The sequence below is a fragment of the Lissotriton vulgaris genome, chromosome 2_1 (assembly GCF_964263255.1).
Source record: "Lissotriton vulgaris chromosome 2_1, aLisVul1.2, whole genome shotgun sequence".
NCBI classification, from domain to species: domain Eukaryota; kingdom Metazoa; phylum Chordata; class Amphibia; order Caudata; family Salamandridae; genus Lissotriton; species Lissotriton vulgaris.
In genome coordinates, this window is record NC_141687.1 from 498,191,374 (window position 1) to 498,219,100 (window position 27,727).

At 46.7% G+C, this 27,727-nt stretch overlaps 1 protein-coding gene across 1 annotated transcript in view; it reads left to right on the forward strand.

Annotated features, from left to right (window-relative positions):
* TOMM20 (translocase of outer mitochondrial membrane 20) overlaps positions 1-19,649 on the forward strand; it is a 44,249-nt gene extending 24,600 nt beyond the window's left edge. The window contains exons 4-5 of the mRNA XM_086955397.1: positions 6,725-6,867; positions 19,296-19,649. Of these exons, the coding sequence (XP_086811523.1) occupies positions 6,725-6,867; positions 19,296-19,340 (188 nt within the window). The 3' untranslated portion in view covers positions 19,341-19,649. The remainder of the gene's footprint in view (positions 1-6,724; positions 6,868-19,295) is intronic.
* Positions 19,650-27,727: the final 8,078 nt, after the last annotated feature.

Genomic DNA, 27,727 nt, shown 5'->3' on the forward strand with positions numbered 1-27,727 from the left:
TTTTGGTCGACGTTTCGAACCGTACATAATATCGGTTCATCCTCAGGACAGTAATGATTGCCTAAAGAAAAAACAATTTCACTTGAACCCACTATGTGGGAATCAGTATGCCATACAATACCAAGGGGAATAATCAGGGAGGGTAAAAGAAGGAAAAGGGGAGACATAAAAACATGTCAGTTAAACAGTCCCTTATCTCCACTACATATGATGTGTACAACTCATACCATGCCACGGTGTCGACGGCGGCAGAGTGCGGTGCATGCCAATTACATGCAGTGTGCTTGGGATTGTAGGAGCGAGGTGGGTGGGTTTAGGAGGCGCATCGTACCATGTTTGACCAGGGCTGGTGGTGATAGAAAAGTGAAGGTTGTCGGTGTGGTAAAGAGGGTACGTATGAATAAATGGTGGAGTTATGAGGTTTGTCTACATCTCATAACAAAGGCACAAAGTGATAGGATGTGAACAAGTGCAGGAATGAGGGACTGTGAGGGCATGGTCTCGGCAGACGGTATCATGGTGGCTTACCGGTGGAGTAAGCTGAAAATCAATCAGCACGATGTAGGCGATTGATTAAGTGAATTTCTATGAGAAAGCACACACTCTTGCTGGTTGCGGCATCCAGCTTGCGGGAGCGAGCAGGGGCATGCCACAAGCACGAGTGCAGTGCTTCCAAAAAGAGCAGACCACGCACGCACCACTCCCGGGCTTGTTAGGTCTCGCCTAGGCCAATCACGGCACTTGCGCTTCACTTTGGTAAAGCGCGGGTGCGTGATTGCTGCAAAAGTAAAGAAATAGATGTTTTTTTTCCCTAGTTCTTTACTTTTGTAGCAATCGCGGGTGAATCGCGCAACCCACACTCCACTTTAACCATGTTAAAGGTAAAGCGCGGGTGCCACGATTTCTACAAAAGTAAAGAAATGGAAAAAAACATCTATTTCTTTACTTTTGCAGCAATCTCAGCACCAGCGCTTTACTTGTCTCGGATGCCTGAGTTCGTCAAGGGCGAGGGTAGATACATATCCCTACAGTGCCTGAATGTTTTAACTCCGGAACCCGCTCTAAGTAAAGCGCAGGTACCGCGATTGCTGTAAAACTAAATAAATGTTTTTTTTCTATTTCTTTACTTTTGCAGCAACCGTGGCACCTGCGCTTTACTTAGAGCAGGTGCCAGAGTTAAAACATTGACGCCCTGAAGGAATATGCATCTACCCTCCCCCTTGACTGACTTCTGCTCCTTATGACTTTCTGGGAACCGTTGATTTGGGTCCCCGCTCATGAAAGAATCTTCTCCTTGTCTCCCCTTCCGCTCGTCCTACCCCTACTTTCTTGGGCACGATTATTGGCACCTATTATCCTTATTACAGTCTCCAATGTTAGTTACCTGTGCGGCTTTACCCACCTATGTACTACAGAGAGAAGTAGGGAGTTCAATAATTACACTAGATACATTTTCTTTAACCCTTCTTCTTAGTGGTAATCCATGGTGCCACCGGCACCCCTCAGAAAACAGAAGAATGCCTAGGTGAGTGATTATGACCACTAGAATGACAAGTATTTCTAGAAGTACGGCTAGATTCCCTATCAATCCACCTTTCCTCCTCGCTCCTTATGGCCTCACTGCTTCGTCTTGAGGTGGCAGAGGAGCTGTGATTTCTCCTTGGTCCGCTCTGCTTGGCGGATTTCTGCTATGTGTATCCTGCTGTTGCACCTCCCATCTCTCTCGTTCTTTGGGTGCGCTTCCTCTGTATTCTGCTTTTTCCTTCATGGCCTCTTCTTTCCGGGTTTTCTCTTTGTCTCACGGAGTCATTTCTACTGTTAGCTCTACTCTCGTCCCCCTCTGTGTGGCAGCCCGGTTTAGTGTTTGTTGTTTAGTCTGTCTCAACCCTTTCCTCTCTGTTCTTCCTAATCCTCATCCCTCCTTTCTATTTCCATGTTTCTCTGACTGTAGGGAGCAGCTGCAGTAGGATCCTCATTCGCCTTATGGGGTAGTTGTGTACCAGCCCTCGGCCTCATCAGTCACTTAGCCCCTGCCTTCCAGTACACAGTTCCTAAGTAGGGAGATACACTAGCTACTCCTCCATCTTGGTCCCTATATGCTTTTCGTCCCTTTACAAATTCTACCTGTTTGTTAACTCTACAAGGTACCAATTTAAAGACTTGCAGTTATTTTTGAAAACCCAAAGTACACCATCTTTCTGGTATTTTTCAGCCTTAAAAATTAAATACAGATAATAAAACATCCTTTACCCGTGTTAAGTAAAGCGGCACCCACGCTTTACTTGGCGCCGGTGCCGCGATTGTTACAAAAGTAAAAAAATGCATTTTTTTCTATTTCTTCACTTTTGTAGCTATCGCGGCACCTGTGCTTTACCTTTAACATGGTTAAAGTAAAGCGCGGGTGCCGCGATTTGTAGCAAAGGTAAACAAATAGAAACCAGCAATGGCATAGCCAAAGGGTCTCGCCTTTGGCTAAACACTTGTAAGGTGCCAAAGGCGAGACATATTGGCTATACCAATGCTTGGTCACTGTGAAATTGTGGTGTGCCCACATTGCGTTTTGCGCTGTTTCCTGTTGCGGGCACTAGGGCCACCCACACAATTGAGAACTCTTCACCACAGAACCTGGTGAGAGCCAGTCAAGTTACCCCCACCCTGAATTCCCATGGGGGTCTAGTTTTCAAAATTGTATAGGTTTGCTATGTGTCTGTAGGTACCGGTAGAGTTAGGGTTCAAAAACTACAGCTAGGCACTTTGTTACAAAAGGGTCATTTTTCACTGTGAAATTGTGGTGTGTCCACGTTGCGTTTTGCGCAGTTTCCTGTTGCGGGCACTAGGCCCAACCCCACAAGTGAGGTGCCATTTTTATCGGGAGACTTGGAGCAATTCAGATTTGTAAAGCAACTGTTATTAACTATTGACCTTCGATGCATTTCTGCCTTTCGAATGAAAGACCATGTGTTAAAAAAAGTCATTTTCCAAGTCTTGGCTGCCAGGTAGGAGAAGGATCTTCCTCCCGCGGTGGCTCTTCGAATGCGTGAAACTGCAGAGAGGGCGTGGCTGGACGATCGTAGCTGGCGGTTGTTGAGGTACCTGGGGCCCAGGTCGTGGAGGGCCTTGTGTACTTGGGTGAGGAGTCGGAACGTGATTCTCTTGCTGACTGGGAGCCAGTGCAGGTCTCTCAGGTGTCCGGAGATGTGTCTGTGTCGGGGGATGTCCAGGATGAGTCGTGCGGAGGCGTTCTGCATGCGTTGGAGTCTTTTCTGTAGTTTGGCTGTGGTTCCAGTGTAGAGGGTGTTTCTGTAGTCCAGTCGGCTGGTGACGAGTGCCTGGGTGACTGTCTTCCTGGTTTTGGTGGGGATCCATCGGAAGATCTTTCGCAGCATGCGTAGGATGTTGAAACATGATGATGAGACTGCGTTGACTTGTCTGGTCATCGAGAGGGAGGAGTCCAGGATGAAGCCCAGGTTGCGTGCGTGGTCCATTGGTTTGGGTGCGCTGCCCAGCGCAGGGGGCCACCAGGAGTCGTCCCAGGCAGAGGGTGATGATCCAAGGATGAGGACTTCCATCTTGTCTGAGTTCAGTTTCAAGCGGCTGTTCATCATCCACTCGGCTACGTCTTTCGTCCCTTCGTGTAGGTTGGTTCTGGCGTTGGTTGGGTCGTTGGTGAGGGAGAGGATCAGCTGGGTGTCGTCGGCGTAGGAGATAATGTTGTGGTTGTGTTGGCGTGCGATGGCTGCGAGGGGGCTCATGTAGACGTTGAAGAGGGTGGGGCTGAGTGATGATCTTTGTGGTACGCCGCAGATGACTTCGGTGGCCTCGGATCTGAATGGGGGGAGGCGGACTCTCTGGGTTCTTCCGGCGAGGAACGAGATGATCCACTCTAGTGTCTTCTCTTGGATTCCGATGTTGCTGAGGCGCTGCACTAGGGTGCGGTGGCAGACAGTTTCGAACGCTGCGGAGAGGTCCAGGAGGATGAGGGCCGCTGTTTCCCGTTGTCTAGCAGGGCTCGGATGTCGTCGGTGGCTGCGATGAGGGCGGTCTCGGTGCTGTGGTTGGCTCGGAAGCCAGACTGCGAGGGGTCGAGGGATCCGTCGAGGGATCAGTTTGTCTCGAGGAAGGCGGCAAGCTGTCTGTTGACTGTCTTCTCGATGACTTTGGCAGGAAAAGGGAGGAGCGGGATGGGGCGGTAGTTCTTTAGGTCGGTGGGGTCTGCTGATGATTTCTTTAGGAGGGTGCTGAGTTCGGCATGCTTCCATCTCTCCGTGAAGGTGACGGTGTTGAAGGAGCAGTTGAGGATGTCCCGGAGTTGGGGTGTGATGGCGGAGTCGGCCTTGTTGAAGACGTGGTGGGGGCATGGGTCGGTTGGTGATCCGGAGTGGATGGTGTTCATCGTGTGGATGGTGTCTTCGGTGCTGACCGGGGTCCAGGCGCGGAGGGTGGTGGTGGGCGGCGTCAGTTCGGTGGTTGGGTGCGTGGTCTGTGCGCCAAAGCTGTTGTGTATGTCGGCGATCTTGCTGTGGAAGAACGAGGCGAGTGAGTCGCAGAGGTCTTGTGAGGGAGTGATGTTGTTGTTTCCGGCGCTGGGGTTGGAGAGCTCTTTGACGATGCTGAAGAGTTCCTTGCTGTTGTGTGCGTTGTCTAGTCGTTCCTTGAATGCTGTCTTCTTGGTGGTGTGGATCAGCTGGTGGTAATTGCGGGAGGTGTGCTTGAGGGCGGTCATATTGTCTGTAGTCGGGTTTTTTCACCAGGCTTTCTCGAGGGTACGGCATTTCTTCTTGGAGTTCTTGAGGTCGTCGTTGAACCAGGAGGCTTTCTTGCTGCCGGGCCTGCTGGGATGGTTTTTCAGAGGTGCGAGGTAGTCAGCGCAGTTGGTGATCCACTGTGTGAGGTTGTTGGCTGCTTGGTTGGGGTCCGTTGAGCTGGCAGGAGGTTTCTGGCTCAGTGATGTGGTGAGCTGGTCGGTGGTGATCTTGTTCCAGCTCCTGCGGGGAACCTGTTGCGGGTGGTGGTGAGTCGTGGTCCTTCTGAAGCTGAAGTGGACGCAGCTGTGGTCTGTCCAGTGGAGTCCGGTGGAGTGGCTGAAGGAGATGTACTTGCTGGAGGAGAAGACTGGGTCAAGCGTGTGTCCGGCGTAGTGGGTGGGGGTGTTCACCAGTTGCTTGAGTCCGAGGTTGTCCAGCAGGGTGGTGGTGGTGGTGGTGTTCTCCAGGTGGAAGTTGGGGTCCCCTAGGAGGATGTAGTCCTGGGAGGGCGTGTGGGCTGATGAAGTCTGCGATGTCTGTGCTGAATTGTGTGTGTGTGGGGCAGGATTGGCAGGCGAAGGGTCCGTGGGTGCGTCTTGGGGTGGCTCGGTAGCAACTGGGGGTCCGGCCGGTGTTGAGGGTGGTGGCGTCGTAAGTCCAGCGGGTGGGCTGGCATCTGCGGGGTACAGGGAGTCTGGCACTGGGCGCGTTCCAGGCGTGGACGGGCGCAGACGGGCTTGCCTTTGGCGCGCCTTCGGCGCACAATCGGCGCGCCCTCGGTGAGTGAACACTGCGCGCACGCGCGGACTCTGCCATAAATGGAGAGTGGGAGGGGCGGGAGGAGGGAGGAGCAGCTGGGAGGTGGGAGCGGGGTGGCGAATGGGAGAGGGTCGAGGGAAAACAGAAGGAGAGGGGGGGGGGAGCAGCGGCAGGGAGCGGGGCCAGAAGCGCTAGGGCAGAGGGAAAAATCAGGGGGCAGAGCACAAATGCGACAACAGGGCAGCAGTACAGAACACAGCGGGGGAAACTGCGAGGACACAATCAGGGCAACAGTACAACCACGGCGGGGAAGAGAGGCGGCAAATGCGAGCGGCGGCAGCAGGGGACCGGGTGACTGTCTGGAGGAGCCACGCGGCGGGTTGAGCGACCGGCGCTGACGAGGTCAGGCTAGGTCACTTAATGACACACAATCGCACTCTGCATAATTCTAGTACACGCAATACCACTTAATTACTTTCCACATAATTCCAGTGCACACTATGCCGCAACTTTGCACCACACATTCCATGACTAATTCCAGTCTAACCCACATAATTCCACTACACACCACATATGTACATTACATTCCAAACCAAAACACTATAATTTACAACACCAGTCGCTCTAATCTTGCAAATTCGAGACCTATTGCACTGCAAATGCTTGTTTTATGGTGTGGCTGGACAGCGCAGCTATCACCAGGCAATTATGTGAACTCAAGGAGAGGGGCTTTGGCTTCGCCCGCATGCAAGAAGTACATGTTTTGATTGTTGTGTGCTTCCACACAAGTCCTTGCTCTCTGCACAGCTGCGATAATTTTGTTTATTTATCCAGCTGCCCGAAGTTGGACTTTCAAGGGAACACACACATGGTATTAAGTTATTAGAAAACGAATGGCGTTTTTTTTTCTGGCAGCAGCCTAGATGGGAGCAGGGCAGTCATTAACCTGCATGGATTTGTAGGTTTTAATCTACACAAATATTCAGCAGTTAGTTGCGTTTGCACAAATAACATATCTATTCCCACTCTACGTACTGGTAATACTTCACATTACTACCATGGAACATTCTTTTTAAAGACCGACCTATCGGTATTGACGATGCTTGTTAAACGTTTTAAAAAAGATGAGTTGTTGATTGTCTTTTGCCCCAACGACTTTGTTGTCATTATTGAGAAATATAAGAGTTGATTTATTAACTCGTTTATCTTTTTTTCTGCAGGGGAATATGAAAAAGGTGTGGACCACCTAACTAATGCCATAGCTGTTTGTGGGCAGCCTCAGCAGTTACTGCAAGTTCTGCAACAGACTCTTCCACCACCAGTATTCCAGATGCTTTTGACCAAACTACCAACCATCAGTCAGGTATTTATTTTAAAATGTTTCTGTTGCTCGAAAAGACTTCACACTGCTTGAATATGTAGAAATACATGTAGATGTTATTTCTCCTGCACAGTAAACTATATTCAATGTGTAAATCGGTTTATTAGTAAAATAGAACCGAATAAATTACAGGTGCACACAGTCTTCTGGATCTTGAAGGTAATTTACAGATAATTATGATATGGCATTAAGAATTTTACTCCACATGAAAGTTAATCAGTAGAGCAGTTAAAGATAGTTTCATTGCATCCTTCACTGCGCACGCACACACACAACCCGCCACTACACACACACACACACTCTTAAGGTATTCTACAATCTCTGTATGAACTCCTGTCTCTATTTTCTTGATAGAGACTTGTGACGCACCCAGTCGCAGATAATATTAACAAGACGTCAGATCTCAAGTGTAAAATGTTATTATAGTCTGGTTTAAAGCTGTAAACATTGCTTGTTTTTCTTCAGCTTTATTTTCCTAGTAAAAATGGCTAGCAGAATAAGTTTATTTTTTGCATTCCTTAGTTAATTGTAGAAAAGTTCAAACATTTCTGGATGTTTCTACACCTTTCCAAATTACTGCAGATTTTTTTTTCTTTTAAACTGTTTGTCTTTTTTAACAAATATCTAACAGGTTTTTAATGTGTTTATTTCTACACTGAAAGCTGTATTTTTATTCTTCATGTTTGCAAACATACTCTTTGAAATGAAAGACCTCCATACCAAGGTTTTAAGTGGTTTGTGGGAAAGATTGTGTGATCATGTTTTATATGGGATAAAGTCAGTCAATCAACTTTATTCGGGTACCACAGTACCCATAAAAGCACAATACATTACATACAAATAAAAATTTGTACCGGTTTAAATACATTCGTTATGCAGATCATAGATCACATAGTCTTTAAATTGTGATGCTCCTAAATTTTGCACTGTTTGCATCGCTCTCAATCTTCAACCATAGATCTGCGTGCCCTTACTGCCGTTTTTAAGAAAGTACAAGTGCGGAAAATGAGGTCCTTGTCATCTAAAATTAACATGGAATCAAATGCTGCCTCTAAGCTAATTGGTTTTCTTTTATTAAAATAAGAACATAAAAACTGCCTAAAATATTTAATATAACATTTACAGGAGAATATAAAGTGCTTTATAGTTTGCTCACTCCTCCCATCGCATGGACACGGGATTGAGTTTAAATTAGAGCTATAAACAAGTGGGAAGAAGAATTTAAAGCGAATTGTGGCAGGCCTTAAACGAAACAATAAACTTATCTCCCAGCGAGTCATTGGTGATAACCAGTAGGTGTGGAGTGGATGCCTATAATGTTCAATAGTCAAATAGTTACGCACTATAGTTTTGTTGACCTCTACTGCCTCGCGCTCTATCTTATATAAGGAATACAGAGCATTCTGCAAATCCTTTTTTTGCGACTAAGGCAGCAAGTGAAGGGTCCCAAAAAATACTTTCCATATTAATACTGCGCAAACTGCCCAGCACACATCCAGCCACGGGATGTCTCGACCCCTGGCACATCCGAGACAATCCTTAATAATTGACTGGGTCAGGGGTGGCTGCTTCGTTCTTCCATATAGCAATCCACATAAGTGCTGGGCGAGCCCTGATAAAATCGGTAATAAAACTAATATTGAGCTCTTTGAGATCTATAACGGGAGGTTAAGATAGGAACGTTCCATAATTTTCTATTCTCCTCCTGCTGTATACAAGAGCAGTTAACCGTCTCCCAGATCTCAGCGCCATAGGCCGCTACTGGGGCACACTGATGTTTATAAATCCTTTGAATAGCTAATACTGCACCCATCGTCTTGGGGCGTGGGATGATTAAAATAGAGTTGTTGGCCTTTGAGAACTTGCTCCTGGCGTGAGCTAGATGCTCACTCCAGGAGCCGTTCTCAGCAAAGGCCAAACCCAAATATACAAAGGATTTTACACCATCATCTTCTGGTCATCTACTATAATCGGGCGTATGGCCAGTTTACCAGGACCAATACTCATTAAAAAGGATTTTTTAAAATTAACTTGTAAGCCTAATTTTTTTCATAAAAATATTAAAACCTTCAACAAGGAGGCGTAAAGAATTTGATGTCAGCCCTATTAAAACCGCGTCATCGGCATAGAGCAAGGCAGGAATAGGTTCTTTGTTAATGCATGGGACATCTTGCGTGGCCAATTTCAGGGAGGCGTTAAGGTCATTGATACATATAATAAAGAGCCGGGAGCCAGAACACAGCCTTGTCTGACCCCCCTGCCAATATCCATAAACCCTGAGACCTCTCCTCCCGTCCCCATTCTTACTTGGACCTTGATATCTCTATGTAAATAAGCCAGGAAATTGACCAAAGTTTCATCCAGACCCTTGGATAAAAGGATTGCCCACAGCTTGGACCTATTCACTAGGTCAAACGCTGTGGATAAATCCATAAAAGCCATATAGAACAGGGATTTCTTAGTAATAGCGTATTTATTAATAATTAAATTCAGGTTAAGGCATTGCTCTCTTGTTCCTACCTTATTCCTGAAGCCCAGCTGACAAGGGTCCAAGATGTTAGTTTCCTCTGCCCAATCTAAAATTGTATTGTAAAGGACTTTAAGATTTTGAGGGTGTTGTCTATTAGGGAGATAGGTCGATAGTTGCGCGGTAGTGATCTATCGCCTTTTTTAAAAATCGGGACTATTACACTTCTGGCCCATGTTTCTGGAAATTTCGCCAAAGTCAAATTTGTTAAAAATATTCAGAAGTAGGGGGGCACAAAACGCCGGATTCCATTTAATTAAATCTATTGGCAGCCCATCAGGGCCAGGTGCTTTGTTGCCCAAGCTTTGATCAATTACTTCTGCAATGCCAATGTCTATAGGTGTAGGATTACCAATGATGGGGGCTAGGTCAGATTGGGATGGGGCACTATAAATAGTTGCAAAATGGGCCACCCAGGCCTCTTTAGTTATATTGCAGCTAATCGGTGTCAGTGACTGCCCCATGGAACGCACTTCCCTCACTGCCACCCAGAAAATATTTGCATTGTTAAGATTGGCAGCGTCAGACAACTTGTCCCATCGCTCCTTTAGGACTTCATTTATCCTGCTTTTTATTGCAACCTTATAATTATTTTTAGCCTGCCTAACCGTTATGGGGCATCTCGGGGTGGTGGTTAAAGCCCTGCGAAGGTTCCTATTTGCTTTTGAGCAGTCTCGATTGAACCAACTGGGGACTGGTGCAACCTTTTTGGGTGGTTTAGATATAAGGCTTTTAACAGTCTAACATATGTTACCGAAGTCCTCAATTATCTGCTCAGGTGCTGATACAAGAGAGCGGCAGGACTCAATCAGAGACATGTTATTTTTTGCCAGTACCTTAACAACTTCAGCATTATCTGCACCTTTCCAGCATATTCTTAAATATGTTGAGACTAATAGGTTTGACGCTACATAACCACTATGAGTAATGGTCCATCTGGCTGCTTTTAATACTACCTTAATCGGATTGTGGTCCCCAAAGTCATACGGTGTCACAGCAGCAGAGGTCACCAATTTTCCAATTAGGGGGCATACAAAGGCATAGTCTAATGTAGAGCCGCTCCCCCTTCCTCTATATGTTGGATGGTTAATCCTATGAGAACTTGCAACTAGCTCCATTACATTAGAAAGATTATGCGAATCAATAAGTCTTGCTAATTCTCGGCTTCTAATATAAGAGGGTTGAGTGCATCAGAGCCATGGCTTTGGAATTTGGCATTAAAGTCGCCACCTAATAAGATGCCCAAAGTACCTCTTTTTGCGGACTGGTTATCTAAATCGGACATAAAATCAAATCACTTTAAAAAGCTTTTATTGGGGACTGACTGAAAGTCATTGTTATAAAAATGTAATAAATAAAATTGAATGCCCCTATTCAACATTGCAACTTGAAAATCTGGGCTATGTGTTGGGATTATTTCAAATGTCCTACCGGCTGTCACCTTGAATCCTATAAACAGACCACCTGAGGGCCTTCCCTTCCTTGGTATTTGTGAAAGGACACTATGACAATGAAAGCCCTCAATGTATACGTTTCCGGTAGCCCAAGTTTCTTGGAATAACAGAATATCATGTTCCTTGACAAAATTTAACCATTCAATGTTTTCAATTTTTGATCGAAGGCCTGCTACGTTCCAACTAAGTTTTCTCAGACTTGTCCCATCATTTCTTGTTACTGGGGCATTCCTCCCTTGGGATGATGTAGTCCGTATTATTCTAGGTGAGGAACTGATAACATCATCAAAGTCAAGAGGTGTTGGTGGTCAGTCTTGTCGATCCAAACTTTGAAGGACATGAAAATTGTTGGACAGGGGTATAAATGTTCCAGTGCCACTGTTGGGTAAAATACGAGGTTTATAAAAGTAGCCCAAAGGAAGGGCACTAATATCAGTATAAGGATTAAAGGTTGCATCGTTAATAGACAAAAGATGGCGGACCTGCTGGGGCCTTCTAAAATTTAAGACCGCCCAGTCCCCCTGAATGTCTTTGTGGGTGGGGCCTATCCACCCAACTCGTCTGGCCATAATTATATCATTCCTTCTATTAGGATCAAAACATTTTTGCTTACAAAGCCAGTCCACTGACTTTCTTTGCAAGTCTGGCCAAGACTCCCTCGGACCTCTTTTTAATGGGGGGACTCCGCTTAGGACCAGTATGTATGGTGCGGAGTCCGGAGGGAGATTCAAAACGTTCTGATTATGGCTAACACTTAATTCTTTGGTTAGTTGGGTAGCTTCTTTATTGCCATTGTTTGGCTCTAAGATGGGCTTAGGGGGTATGCAGTTAACTGCATTTTCTTTGCGTAGGCCCCCCTCTCTCACCACAACTATCACCCTGAATTAGTGGAGAAGGTGTTATAATAGCGGGTGCTCTATCGGGATTACGGGCTTTATCACAGTTTGATTTACCAAACAATGTAGGTTCCAAAGCAATTATACCCTCTCCCACTTTTTTATAATTGCTGCAACATCATTCATTTTGTGCATTTCTTTCCACAAACAGTCAAGTTTTGTGACAAAACCCCCATTAAATCATCCAACCTAGATTCAAAACCCTCCATCAGGGTGTCCAGGATTTCAATTCCCAAATCTTTTGTCTGAGTCAATGGCTGGAGAGAAATCAGTTTGGGTAGACCTAGTTAGTCAATCTAACATTAAATAGTTTGGTGTCTGCTCCTCCTTTATTCTTTCCCGTAGTGTCCATAGCTGGGTCTGGAGATTTTCCTCCATGTTCCCTCTAGTTAGAGTTTTTACTGCCCGAAGCTGAAACAGTCAGTGCCTGTCGTTTAATTAGCTTGCCTCGGGTATTACTGGCTGGGACTTGTGAATCTTGGGCGGTCAGCGACATAGTCAAAGGTGCATTTATTATCTGTATGTCCGGGCTCAGTGGGACAGATTTTGCTCCTGATTTAGAAGCAGGGAGTAACTCGTTTAAACCCCCACTGGACAAGCGAGGTTGCGACCCTGCAAGGTCTAGGGATAACCGTCTCTCCGTGGCTTGGATTTGGTGAACGAGTACAGACTCAGCCCTTACAATAAAGTCATCCAGAGTGCCCGCGGCTCCCTTTCGCTTGCTCAATGAGGACATGGTGGTTAGCTATAATACTTAAGGTGATTATTACCTTGCTGTGATATACTGCTACTCCTCTCACGAAATGCCAAGGGAGGTGGCCCGGCCTCCTCTGGCCCCGGACGGCAACAAACGGCCCACCCTAAGCCGGCGTGCGGTCCCGCGACGCAGGGGCTGTGTGGACCTTTGAGCGCCTCTGGGCGCGATGTGGGCGGTTTCCGCTTCCGCCGCTGGGGCACCTGGATGTTGGAGTCCTCCCTCCGTGGCCGCGCCGCGTTGGTGGTGACGGCGGCGGCGAGGGAAGATGTGTGACACCAACAGCAGACTTGCGGCAAAGAAAACAGGTGAGTAGCCCCACCAACAGCACGGGTGAAAGCCTCCGTTCCCCAAAAACAAGTCAAACTTGACTAGAGGAGTAAGGTTCTGTTAAAGTTCTGGGAGCTCCTCTGCCAGGGAGAAACCATGAGTAGTTGATTGATTAACCCAGCATGTATCTTGACTGGGCTTTCTTTGTCTTTTTATCTCAATTGTTCAACGACTCCTTTTCAAGTTTACAGGACATGCCTTAATATGCACAGTAAGCCCAAAGCAGGGCCCAAGCACTTTTGCTGATAGTATGCTTGCTATATGAGCAGTTTTAGCTGATTGTGGGGCAGTGCGAGGCAGTAGCAATAGCAGGAGTTGAGCGAGGTGAGGCACAGGTTAAAGGGCTCTCTCTCCCCCTCCCTTCCTGTCCGTCTTCTCCTACCTTAGCTCTCCTCAGCTTCCTCTGCCCCCTCTGCCTCCGTTGGTTTCCTCCACCACAACACAAACTTTTGGCAGCCCCTGCCTGGCTGAGCACCTCAGCTCCTCAGGCGTCTTCAGCTTCGGGTGTATTCTGGACCCCACGTCTCCTACATGTCTCCTGCACTGCGCTCGCATGTCTTCAACTCGAGCTCGCAGGCTGCCCTCCGCCAACGAAGGCTGTTCACCGCCTGCCAGGCTCAAATCGCGGGGCTTGTGCGATCAAGTCGGAAAACATGGGTTCACAATCTCGCGAATGCCGAACGCCGACTCCTCCGGCAGACCAGCAGCTGAAAACAGGCTCCTCCTCTTGGCTATAAGGGATAAAGTATCCCCTGCCATACAGAGGGATAATGCAAGTCACCTCCGAGTTCCAAAACCTTCTAAAGTACCTCTTCCTTTGTGGTCGTTCCTCTGTTTATAAACCCCTCCGGACTTGCCTATCCTTATAACGTACACTATGGGGTACTTTATCCCTTATATAATGTGTTATACTTACACGCACACGTCTATATGTACGTGAACCTCTCTCTGTGTGTGTCATTATATATATATATATATATATATATATATATATATATATATATATATATATATATATATATATATATATATATATATATATATATATATATATATTTCATATTCACTTACCAAAAGGATTTTGTTGTGGCTACTGGTGGCATGTTTTGACCGCTTCCCCGGTCTTTCTCACAACAAAGTTGCTATATTGCTTTCTTGTTATACCAATAACAAGGTTTTAGAAAAACATTAAAGTGACAGTACATGCAACATTTGTTGAAGTGACCAAGTGCCTTATTTCACACCCAACGTAAACCTTTAAGTTGCATAATTGCTTATCACAGTATAAACCAGCCATAGTTACTGGCAGTTTAAAATTGGGTAACAATTCCTTTCATAAAGTGCATAGTGCAAGAAAGTGTCATATTGTCTATTCTGTCTCTTTTCCACTTCATAGACATTGGTGTGCAAATGTCGACATACAATCTTGTAAAGAAAAAATACTTTTCATTTGAAAGGGTTAAAACAATTGACTATAAATGTAAAATTATATAAGCCAATAAGGTTTCCTTATCTTCAATTGCAATAAGTTCCGTGTATGTTCAAAAACAACTAACCTATAGATGTACTACTTCAGAATCGAGATATATATCTGAACAGCCTTATGAGTTGCAAATTAACTAAATTAGAATTCACCCCAACTAGCTTTATCACCGAGCGGACAGGCTTAACCTAGAGGCAACATATAAATTATGTATGCAGTACCAAAAAAGGAGTTAAGTCAAAACTGAACACAAGGGATATCTCAAACCAATTTAGAAAGAGTACATTTTAATAAATAAATTCTCACCAAAACTACAATACAATAATGGTAACTCAAGTTATGAATGTTTAAAGTTCAAATACGTGGCCAATCTAGGTCATCTGTTTGCATTTGACCGGTACCTAGGCGCAAGTTAAGTCCGACTGTGGAGTATGAGACCGATAAAAACATCAGGTGTGACACCATCTGAAGTTTTACCTAGGGACTTAGTCTCGGGCTGGAAGTAAAAAATCCTCAGAGGGGCAAAACAGCAGGCTGTGGCCGAAGAAGGCTGCACATTGTTAGCCACTGAACGAGGTCTTGGTGAAGTCAATGACTTTTGAGAACTTTAGGAAAGCTCAGAGCTGGAGAAATTTGAATTTTGTGCTAGAGTAAGGTCCCTCGCCGCCCGAATACTTTTAGCTGCCTTTGCCCAGTAGAGATTTCTACCTTTCTGACTTCCTGCGGAGCAAGACTATAGGCCATAGCAGAAGAAGGCTGTACAAGGCAGATATCATCTTCGAGGCCACTGAATAGAGTTTTCTGCTTTGGGAAAGCACCAATTGAGAGTAACCGCAGTCTTTAGCCCAGCTGCAATTAATCAAAGTTGAATAGGCTTACAGTATGGTCCCAGGTCTCAGCAAACATTGGAGGGAGAACACTTTGACACTAGCCAAAGTGCAATGAAAAATCACTCGAGCAGTAGGGTCCAGTTGGGTCTGGTGAGCTTGGCAGTTGCATAAAAGGCCTCTTGTAGCTTATGTCCCTGTAGCTTGAACAGGAGTTCAGCTTTAAGTCCCTTAGGGTCCACTTCTTTGTCCTAGGTGTAAGAGAAGGAGCCAGTGCAGTTTTCTCTTCTTCCGGCACAGCCAGCAGGAGCAATACATTTCTGTTCTTTCAGAGGTCCAACAAGTGATCTGAGGAGGCTATTGGGGCTGCTATATGTCTGCCTGGCACAAGCCTGACGGTAGGGGAAGCTCCTAGCCACTTCCTAGCCAACGAGGTAGAAACGCCCAGGGGTGACCCAACCCACCTTCACACCATTTCCTCTGTACCCTACTGCAAAGAACCCACATTGCCCTCTACCAAAAAACAAGATTGAAAAACCCTTGTTTGCCTGTGTGGAGGTGTGCCCATGGAATTGATAAACTCCTGCTCTGTGTTCACTGTAGATCATTTCTGGGGGCAGGTCCTCTCCCACTGGGATTGGTGTCAACTGACAGGGGACCAAAGCGGAACCATGCAGAGGCATGAGCGAACATTTGCCTTGACAGTCGGCTTCTTTGAGAGGATGACCTTGACGGCTATACCCAGGAACATGATTACCTTCTTAGGAACAGTAAACGCCTCCCTCTCACCCAAACCCTTTGCCTGCTTTGGGAGCGGTTTTCACACCTCATCAAGTTTGCTTTCAGCTGCCAGGTGACATTGGGATCACATGGAAATAGGCTTAGAGACTTTAAGCTTGGAAAATATAAGTCTCTAAAAGTATATTTTCCAAAGCATTTATTACAAATCGGACTTCACCAATCAATTTGGTTTATAATATTTCAATAAGTCCAAGAATAAAATGTGGTGGTTTCTAGCAGGAGATAACATTACTTTATTAATATTGTATCCCAGTGCTTTCCTATGCAACAGCCAATCCTGTGCTTTTTCACTATAAATACATGTTTAATATTAGCATTTTACATGCCCTACTGTTGAACACCATGCACCCCACCATGTAGGCAGTAAGACCTACTTGAGGGTTGCAGGAAGCTGGGTTTCTGTTGCAGTAATCTGCCCTCCCACCCCAACACACACTTTTTGCCAGACTACTGATGCACTTTCACTTTGTGCCCTGGGTCCCTGCCAATCAGGTTCCCAGGGCCCGTGCTCTTTCCCCAAAACTGTACCTTATATCCCCAATTGGGACCTTTCTGGCTACATGTCAGTCACTTGTAAAAGGTACCATGGATACCAAGGGCACTGTGGCCAGGGATGGCCCCTAAGGGATGCAGCACTTATTGTACCACCCTTAAAGGCCCTGTACCTTTACACACACACAGCCATAGCAGGCTGCGTGTTTTTGTGCAGAACAAAGTGAAGATTTGACATGGCACACTGTGTGCCATGCCTACAACCCACTGCCTTGGCATAGTACAGAGTAAGTAGTTCAAAGCCGTTAATCTTACATTCGTTGCAAATCATTGTTTTATTAAATTCTGCATGAAAAGAAACTTAGTTTTTGGCTATTTTCATTATTTACATCTTCGCTCGATAGATGAATAATTAAATATTAATAAAAGAGTTAAGAGGTAATTGTGAAGAACACCACTTTGTCCATGTAAAAGGGAGTAATAACGTTTTTATAAATATCCAAGTATCCTTGTTTACATTCCATCAAGAAGCTGTTGTTTTAGAACACCAGTCCTAAGAGATTCTTTTAATTGGGTATCTGAAAGAGACACGTCGGTGATAGATTCCTTACCTTAAGAATATCCCCAGGGGTCAGACTGGATCCGGAAAGCTTTAGTCAGCAGTACCCCTGTGCGTCGATAGGCTTAGTCATAGGGCTCCGCGTGCCTCGTTGGTGTCTTATTCGCCGAGAAGACCTCACTGGAGCTACTTAGACGCGTGCTGACGTTGGTTCTTCTTTTTCCGCGCCAGCAAGCACAGATCCGGAGAGAGTGGTACCCCGTCCCTTGTTGACAAAGTCAATTTTTGTTATTAATTGCAAGTACACTGTACCCCTGGTGCATAGGATGCCCTGTTTCCAGCTTTGTGAGGCCTGTCCGCGCACGATGTCGCTGACGAACCCACACCGTGAGTGTCTCTTCTGCCTGGGGCATGACCACACACCGAGTTGTGTTCCCACTGCCGGGCCATGGCCCTGAAAACTTTGCGTGAGTGCTCCTGAAAGTGGCTGGAGGCCTGGGAGTCAGCCCTACATCGTTCCAGGTCCCTGTCCTGTGGGAGGTCAGAGCAAGCACCATCATTCGAACTCTATGCACTCTGAGGTAAAGGCGAAGCACAAAGTCGAAGAAGTGTTGCAGCTCTTCGTCCTCCCCTCGCCGGTCGCAGGACACAGCTGAGGGGACAGGTGGCACAGCCCCTGCGGCTCCAATGGAGCCAGAGCAGTTACCGTTGGCTTACCCACCTTTCCCGGGTCCATCAACGACTCCGGCCGAATTGCAAGAGTTTGTGTCTGCAATGGCACGTACCTTCGGCCCCATCGGATCGCCTTCGGGACCCACTGTTCTGCATTCCTCGACATCGCCGGCTCTGGCGTCAACGCCCAGAGGCCTCCATGGGTCCGGCTGTAGCTCCACGTTCTTGCCGGTGGAACCCGTACTGCCCCAACCGACCTCACCGAAGCCGGCTGCACTGATGCCAAAGGCGTCGATGCCAAAGCCGGCGACTGACGCAGGCATCGACTTTTTCGACATCGGCACGGTGCTGATGTCTCCCAATGCCGATGGGGGGGACTTTTACCCTTTAATTCAACAACGTCCTCATCCACTTGTGGAGGAAGGGGAGGACTGGGAAGGGTCTGAGGACCCGCTCGAAGCACAATGTGAGTCTGTCCTCGACTGGGATGTGGGGCAGGGCTGTGATGTACAGGGCCACAACTATGCTTTCTATTAGTGAATTTTGAGATTGGAGGTCTGCTGTTGTTGCAGGTCTTCACACTCCCCTTCAAAAACTTGAGCAGAGACCTGCTTATGTCGGCTGTGAACTACATTTCTATATCCCCATTGAAGAGTTATCCCTGAATTGTGTAAATTTGCTTTACCAAAATTATTCCTTGATATAACCGGTCTTGATAGCTTGTGTGCTTCATAATCAGGTTACCGCATTGCCTTCAGTTTATTAGCTGGGATTATTTTTCTGTGGTCTCCTGCGCTGATTTAAAAAAATCCTTGAGCTGAATTCAGAATGTTTTGCCATCTGACTTCCTCTTCTCCTCCTATTCATGGCCCCACCTTAGAGTGCGAAACGTGATCATTCAAAGCTCTTGGAAAAGATTCCCATTGATAGTACTCGTGCACCCATCATGCTGTCTCTTTTGCAGCAAGTTTTTATTGCATGCTGTTAAACATGTTGCTCTAAAAACAACAAGTAATTAAGCAGCAGATAAATTCATAATACATTTAAACAGTAAAGTGCCAATCTGATTTTGTTGCACTTGTACATTCATGATTCTGCTATATTACAATCTTTATTTAGGAATGTTGGTGGAAGTATTCCAGATGTTGAACTTGCAGTAGGGTTTATCTCAACCTTCTGGAGAGTTTACCTGAGCACACAAACATCCTCTCCTCATAGAAATGAAATCATACTTTAGAATTTTAGGAAACCTAATACTTTTGCTTTACCATTGTGGACTTTAAGTTTTCAGAGGCTCAATCCACTGATTGGAAACCATAAGCGTCAGAAAGAAACCACTTCTAAAAAGCTCTTACGCAGACGTTTATTTTGCAGCTGTATAACACTCTTTATACAGTCTGCCATAAAGGTGATTCTAACAGATGCAGGGCAGCAAGCGTAAAGTTTTTAAATGTGAGGTTGAGCAACATGAAAATATCGTATTCTCCCAGTTCTGAAAGTGGTGCTTGAAACGTTTGTCAATGTCTTGTTAAATTTGCAAGGCTCTCACGTACATGACTGTCTAGATATCCATTCTATTTTCATTCATTTGCATCCTTTTTTTTTTTTCTTCCAGAGAATTGTTACTGCACAGAGTTTATCAGAAGACGATGTTGAATGAGAAGGGGCTATGACATTCTGATGTTTCTTGGATGAGAAATTGCACATATGATGATGATGGGTGGTGTGATGTAAAATCCACCATGGCACCCAAATGGACTGTATAGTGCATTTAAAACATTTTAGATGGGAGAGGTTGGATTTTATTTATTGACTTTTGATAACAAAACCTTTATATTTGCATCCAATGAGGTACCTCTAAATGGTAATCAAATTACTTTGCTGTTAACTGTACAGTTAAAATGCACAGGTTATAGCATTGAAATTACTGCATTCTGTAAGTAAAAGGCAATAAAATGTAATCTCCCTTTGTTTGTCTATCATTAATTATAGTCTTGTCCAGATGTTTATTTTTAATTAAGATTGATCAAATGTGCATTCTGTATAGTTAATTGAAAATGTGTGGTCGGCAACCGGGCGTGTAAGTTAGTTGGTGTTTCATCACCAAACCATCTGTTCCAACACCGGATCACCAAACCATCTGTTCCAACACCGGATCACCATTTTATTATTTCCTATCGTAATATCTCAAGAAGATTAATATTCCTTTATGTTTAGTATAACAGTTTGTCTGCTGTGTGTATTTCTGCTTCACTTGACAGTGACTACTGCCATTCCTGTGAAATGGCCAACCACTTGTGATGAATTAAAAGTAATACAAAGTACCTAAGTGAGGCAGTTACCTAGCACAACATAATGAATGACACAGTTCTATAGTTAAATGTATCACTTTTGCCTGTTACATTTTAGGTTTTGCTAAATACATTTTAGGTTTTGCTAAATACATTTTAGGTTTTGCTAAATACATTTTAGGTTTTGCTAAATACATTTTAGGTTTTGCTAAATACATTTTAGGTTTTGCTAAATACATTTTAGGTTTTGCTAAATACGTTTTAGGTTTTGCTAAATACATTTTAGGTTTTGCTAAATACATTTTAGGTTTTGCTAAATACATTTTAGGTTTTGCTAAATACATTTTAGGTTTTGCTAAATACATCTTTGAGCAGGAGGTTTATGAGAGTTGAGGACCTAAAGGTTGTTGAGGGCTAGATGAGGCAGATGGCTAGATGAGGCAGAGAAGTGAACCGCGACAGGATGCGGGCTGGCAAGAATACGCACTACAGGATTCGCTCTCCCCGCGCTGCGTTAGGAGGGGGATAGGCATGGACTAAACTGCACATGTCTCTTTTGTTAAAAAGACAGAGTAACCCTTAAAGCAGACACTACCATCTCCATTGCTGAAGCTATAGCCGGGCCATCTCTGCCTACGGAGAGGAAAGTAATAAGTATGCCCTGATCGCTCCCATTTTTGGGTGCTTGCTCTAGACTGCGTGCATGCGCTGTTTCGAACTGAGACATGTTGTATCTACATCTGGGCTGACAGTCACACTTGCCATTTGCTTTCACCATGGTTGATAATTTTTTTTTTTTTGTTCTCGTCATTTGTGAAGAGCATGCATACGTCATGCCTCCTCCAGTCTTTAGCCCACCCCGAGCGCACCGCCCAGCTACGTAAAACTTTTCAGTGCACATGGTTATTCATTTTTTTTCATAACTACTTAATTTTTTTTTAAACTGGGTTGGGGTAACTCGTCCTGCCAAACATTAAACTAGCGCCAAGCACCAATTTCATTTTTATCCCATGCCTGGCTGCAACCACCGCTTCCTCCTCCTGCACCATGCGTAACATGAAGCCTCCAGTGCAGCTCCCTCTCTCATGATCCAAAGACACACAGATGATGGATGGAATGTAGTACAAATCGAACATTCAGTCCCAGTCAGGAGTGCGGAGCTAAATACATCATTCTTTTGCTGACCATGCCACCCCAGTTTAGACCCAGCCCGAACTGCCAAGCCGAAGGTCCTCCCTGGACCTCAAACAAGAATCCTAGGACCGGTTTCGTGGTATCACACCTATTCAGTCAAGCTAGCTTGAATCCAGTGGCACAGTGAGCAAGAGCACACTTATGGGCATACCCTGCACATTTAGAGCGAGAAAGTAAAAGACACACAGATGATGGACGGAATGCAGAACAATGAGGGCAGCATTACCAAACTGAAGAAGCTCCCACTACAAGTGGCACTGTATTGCTGTAATCTTAGATGAGAACGCGCAGTAGTTCTTACTTGTGCATAATTGAGATAGTGCTAACAAAGCGGTAAGTGTTTGCTAACTTCTAACTACAGATTCCTACATCAAAGGATAGGTTCACTTAGGCCCTTGTCGCTGCGTCAGCCTCCACATAGGCATCGCCACTCTTTCTAAATCCCCTTTCTGTTTTCTTACTGCTTGTTTTCAGCACAGAAATTCTCTACTCTTCTCTGCTTTCTGGTGTGTGGTTATGTTTGCAGGCAGTCTCATGGTAACATCTAGCATACTTCAGCAGGCTCCCTGTCGCCCAGTCATTTGCCCCTTCCTCCTAACTGCACTGCTCAGGGGCAGTCTGTACAAATTGGCGCAAGCTAAAAATGGAAAAAAAGCGGAGTAGGACAGGGAGCCCCCACCACATGGCAGGTTGTCATGCAGCTACACTGGAGGATGGCTTGGTGGATGTCGCAGGTTAATGTTGCTACTGTGACCTGTGCCTACAGAGAGCTGAATTTTGACATTGCTAGAGATCTGTGCCACACTAGACGTGAAATTTCAGTGTCTTGGGAATCACTGGATTCTATTCTCCGGATACAATCATGGAGCCTCCTGGTACAGGACAATTTTGCGAAGATTGATCCAAATTGATTATTGTACTCTACTATAAACAATGATGATCTATTGTGGAATTTGTACCTTGTTAGTTCACTCCTATGTTTATTTGCTTTAATTCGGTTATGGTTGGTTTTTGATGACTGCGAGGGAGTGTCTGAATATTTCGCCTATTATTTCTCTGTATTTATTCCGTCCCCCATGAGTCTTTCCCAGTTTGTGTATGGATCCCACCCAGTGAACCCCTTGGCTGCCCTCTCTTTGGATGTAAACGTTGCCCACCTATTTCACCCACCACGTGCAATGGTGTCTTGAAAGTGAGTTTAAGTCTCCGCCTCATCACGTACACTGTGCTCATCTGTCATTTAAGTTTTAACTTGGCAAACTAAGTGACAGTTTGATATTACTTGGGATTGATTCAGCACCGTGTAAATACCTTTTGTATCCGCTGTCCACATCGAACACACACATGGTTATGTGCAAAGTAAACTATCCTTTACTGAACCCTTTTCCATTAAGACTTACAGAACCATTTTCAGTACAGACTTGGCTTATTGCAACTTAAAACGTGTTTGTAGGACAGCAGGATCGAATAGTTTCTTACCTGTCGGTGTAGTTTTGCAGCTTGAAGATCTTTCTGGATTCACTATGCTGTGCATATTCCGCTGTCTTGTGGTTGTGTCCGGATTCGTAGTCTTTTCTTTGTTTTTTTGTTTTTTTGTAGCCCTTGTGGGCGTCGGCGTCACACCTCCTCGGGCGCATTTCCGGTGACGTCGGCATGCTCCCACTCTTGGGCGCCATCTTCGGATTCTTTTTTCCGTGTTTCCTTCTTTTCCGAAGCCATGGCAATGTTCTATTCAAGGTGATCATTTCTTTACCACTTGTCCTTATATTCTGTTACTTCTTCTCCTCCTATCACTTTTTTTTTTTTTTTTTTTTTTTTTTTTGACCACCTCTTCTCTCTCCAGCCTCATCTTTCTGGCGGAGGTGGGTGGGTTCGCTAGTGAATCCAGAAAGATCTTCAAGCTGCAAAACTACACCGACAGGTAAGAAACTATTCGTTTTGCAGCGTGAATCTTTCTGGATTCACTATGCTGTGCATAGATTTCGTAGCGGTTTCTCACTTCCGTGGTGGCTGGGTGGAAGATGAGCTCTGGTTTCTGAATATATGCTGGAGCACCCTTTGTCCGACTTGTGCTTCCTTGTTCATCTGAACATCCACGCAATAGTGCTTCGTGAATGTGTGCACCGAAGCCCATGTTGCCGCCAGGCATATGTCTTGTATGGGTGTATTGGCCAGGAAGGCTATTGTAGCCCCCTTCTTCCTAGTGGAGTGGGCGCGTGCCCCCTCTGCCAGTTCTTCTCCTGCCCTTTTGTGGCAGAGTTGGATTGTTTGCGCGATCCATCGTGCAATAGTGTTCTTAGTGACTGCTTTGCCCATGTAACTGTTGGCGAACAACACAAAGAACTGTTTAGTTTTCCTGTGTCCTTTTGTCCTTTCGATGTAATGCATGACCGCCCTTCTGGCGTCCAGGGTATGCAGAGCTCGCTCTGCACTAGTGGTTGGTTTTTGGAAAAAACTTGGTATCTGTATGGACTGGTTCATGTGGAACCTGGACACCACCTTCGGTATGAAGTGTGGGTCGGTCCTCATCACCACCCTGTCATTGTGTATTTGTAAGTAGGGCTCCTGTAGCGTTAACGCTTGCAGTTCGCTCACTCTGCGTAAGGACGTAATTGCAACCAGGAAAGCAGTTTTCATAGTTAGCATCTTCAACGAGGCCTTGTGAAGTGGCTCGAAGGGCTCCTTCATGAGTTCCGTCAGGACCACGTTTAAGTTCCATGCCGGTGGTGGCACCCGCTTGCGTGGTGCAATCCTTTTTGCTCCTTCCAGGAACCTCTTTACAACTTGTGATGTGAAGAAGCTTCTGCCCATCTCACCCCTTTTGTATGCCACTATAGCCGCCAGGTGAACTCTCAAGGAGGACGAGCTGAGCTTTTTGTCTAGTAAGTGTGTCAGGTACTTCAGTACCGTGGAGTCCTTCTTCATTTTATTGTGAAGTCTCTCCCTCCTGCACCACATCGTGAACCTTTTCCACTTTGCGACATAGCACTTCCTTGTGCTGGGCCTTCGTGCCTCCCGAAGGACCCTGAGGGTGCTCTCTGGCAATTTTAAATGTGCGAATTCGATGTCCTCAGGAGCCATGCTACTAGGCTCATGCTCTCTGGTTCTGGGTGCAGCACCTCTGCATGGAGAGCAGGTCCTTTCTCCTGCTGAATCTGTGGGGCGCACACTGCGCCATCTCCATGATCTGCGAGTACCAAGTCTGTCTCGCCCACTGCGGCGCGACCAGTATCAGGGTCATGGTGCTCGCCCTGCACTTGCTCAGCACTCTGTGTATCAGCGGTATCGGGGGAAAAGCGTATGCAAATTTCCCGGACCAATCTATCCATAGGGCATTCCCAAGGGACCCTTCTTCGTGTTGTCTGGATGCGAAGTTTCGGCATTTCGCATTCTGGCGTGTTGCAAACAGGTCCACTGATGGTGTCCCCCACCTGTTGAACAGCTTCCTCGTCTCCTGAGCATTGAGCTCCCACTCGTGGGATGCCGAGGTCTGTCTGCTCAGCCAGTCTGCTTGAATGTTCTTCTTGTCTGGTAGGTGTATGGCTAGCAAGTCTATCTGGAGAGGGATGGCCCACCTCCATATCTCCTGCGCCAGCGTCGAAAGCGTTGTCGACTGTGTTCCACCCTGTTTGTTTATGTAGAACATTGCCGTGGTGTCTGTCTGTAGCAACACCCTCTGCCTGTACAGTCTTGTCTGGAAGGCTTTCAGTGCAAGGAAGATTGTCTTCAGTTCTAGGTAATTGATGTGCTTTGTTGCATCTGCTGGCGTCCAAAGACCCCTCACGTTGAGTTCCTCCATGTGAGCGCCCCATCCCTTCAGGGATGCGTCCGTGGTGCTGGTCACTGTCGGAGTTGGGAGTGTAAGAGGCTGCCCCCTTGTTAGGTTCTCCAGGGTCCACCATGCCATCTCCTTCTGCACTGCGTGCGTTACCACCACAAGATCCTCCCAACTGCCCGAAGCCTGTGACCATTGTTCCTGCAGCCATTCCTGCATGGGTCTCATGTGGAGCCGCACATTCGGCACCAGGTGGATGCATGATGCCATCATTCCCATGATCTTGCTCGCAGTCCTCACTGTCCGAGCTTGCCCCTTCCGGTATAGGCGAGTTTCCTTGACCAGTGCCCTTGCTCTCTTCTCGCTGGGGAACACTTTGCCCTGTATGGTGTTGATCTCTGCCCCCAGGAAGATCTTCACTTGCTCCGGCTCCATTGATGATTTCTTCCAATGGACGGAGTGTGCTCGTCACTGTATGTGCATGCTGCTTGCACTTCTGGTACGAGCTTGCTTTTACCAGCCAGTTGTCGAGGTAAGGGTATACGTGTATCCCCTGTCTTCGTAAGTGCGCTGCGACTGCCGCGAGGCACTTCGTAAATACCCTCGGTGCTGATTTCAGTCCGAAGGCCAGCGTTGTGAACTGGTAGTGGCCCCCTTCGATAGCGAACCTGAGCATATGCTTGTGCTTGTCGTTCCTCGGTATGTGTAAGTAGGCGTCCTTGAGGTCTATCGTGACCATGAAGTCTCCGACCTGCAACTGCGGCAGCACCTCCTGCAAGGAGGTCATTTTGAACTTTTGTGTTCTTATGAATTTGTTGAGGAACCTCAGGTCTAGGATGGGTCTCATTTTGTCGTCGACCTTTGGTACTAGGAAGTACGTTGAGTATATTCCCTTGTTCCTCTCCCTGAAGGGAACTCTTTCTATGGCCTTTTTTTGTAGGAGTTCTTGCACTTCTTCCTGAAGATTCGCCAGCTTTTCTTTTGCTGGTGGCTTCCCCCTTGGTTTTCTGTTTGTTGGTTTTTTCTCCAACTCCAAGCAGTATCCGAATTGAATGATGTTTAGGATCCATTTGTCTGTTATTTCTCTCCATTCCTGGAGATAGAACTTTAATCTTCCTCCCACTGGTGTCATGTGGTCGTAGGTCATTAGATTGTCCTGACCACTTTGTACGCGGTGCCCCCTGGGATCTTTTCTGTGGTCGGGCACCCGGGGGAGTGTGAAGTCACTTCGAGGTGGGCTGCTGTCCCCCTCTTCTATTCTGGCCACGTCCATTTCTCCCTCGAAAGGACTGACCCCTTGGTTGGTATTGCCAGGACTGCTTCTGGTGACCTTGCTGAGCCTGCGAGTCTGCCTGGTGCGTCTGCTGGAAGGCCTGGTGCGAAGTACCTGGTTGGTTTCCACCTCTCCCGCAGGGCCTCCGTGCCGGGGTGCCTCTTCTGTTGCCTCTAAACTGCAATGCCCCCATGGATCTTGCAGTCTCGTTATCTTTTTTGAGTTGGCACAGTTTGTCGTCCACCGATGCTCCGAAAAGCGTTTCGCCGTTGTTCAGGATACTGTGTTGCACCTCGGGTTTGAACCCTGAGATCCTGAGCCAGGCGTGTCTCCTCTCCGTGACACCCATCATCATTAGCTGGCGGTGTTTGCTCCGTCCAGGGCCGTCTTAAGGCAAGAATTTGCCGCGTTCTTCCCTTCTTCGATCAATTTTTCGGCTTTCTGCCTGGCCTCTTGGGGTAGGTCCTTCACCAAGTGCCCCAGTCCCTCCATGATTTGGTACATGTGCCTGTTTAACAGGGCGTTGGAATAAGCCATGCGCCAGTGGGTCGCGGCATTTCGCTCGATCCTTCTTCCCACCAGATCCATCCTCTTGCTCTCCTTATCCGGCGGTGGGCCCGAGGTAGTAGATACGCTCGCCCTCTTCCTAGCTGTGGCCGTGATAATGGAGTCAGCGGAGACCTCGCCTCGAATGTAGGCCGGGTCCTTCGAGGAGTGCTTGTATTTTTTCTCTGTTCTTGGAGTTACTGCCTTGCATGTTGCGGGCTCCTTGAACGCTTCCTTTCCCTGCACCAAGACGCTCTCGAGCATTGGGAGGAACTGGCTTCTTGTTTGTGTTGGGAGCAATGTCTCTAGCAGGAAGTCTGCTTTCTGCTTTTCTTCGTCGAGCTTTAACTTGAATGCAGTCGCGGCAGATTGTATCGCTGAGTTGTATGCCCCGATGTCGTCCGGCGGCGAGGGTCTCAAAGGGTACGAGTCGACCGCCTCCTCCGGGCTCTCTGTGTCGACGTCTAGGTAGTCCTCCTCGCATGGGTCAGAGGTGACCGACTCGTCGTCCACTCTACTGCCCTCTTCGTCCTCGTAGCTGTAATCCTCGTAGGGATTCTCTTCAGCTTCCCGGTCGTCGACCATCTCTTCGCTAGGCCCATGGTCGTCGACACGTTCCTCTTCCTCCTCGACCAGATCTAGCACGGTGTGCTTGGTCTTTTGTGGAATCGTGAACGCACTCATCTCGGCGGCGACCTCCTTTCTCTGCTGCAAGAGGCTCGCCATCTCGGCTTCCAGCCGACGTCTCTTCCTTTCCACCTCAGCCACGTTTTCGGCTTCGGAACGTTCGGCGCCTGGCTCGGCGTCGAGATCTTCGGCGTCGACGGCTTGGACGTCGAACTGGCTTTCGGGTCCTTGGACGTTGCCGAGGCTTTAGGGTCTTTCTCCCTCGACGTCGATTGATCCTTTTCGGCGACTATCTTCGACGCTTTCTGCTGGTCAACAGCCTTCGGCGCCAGGGACTCCTT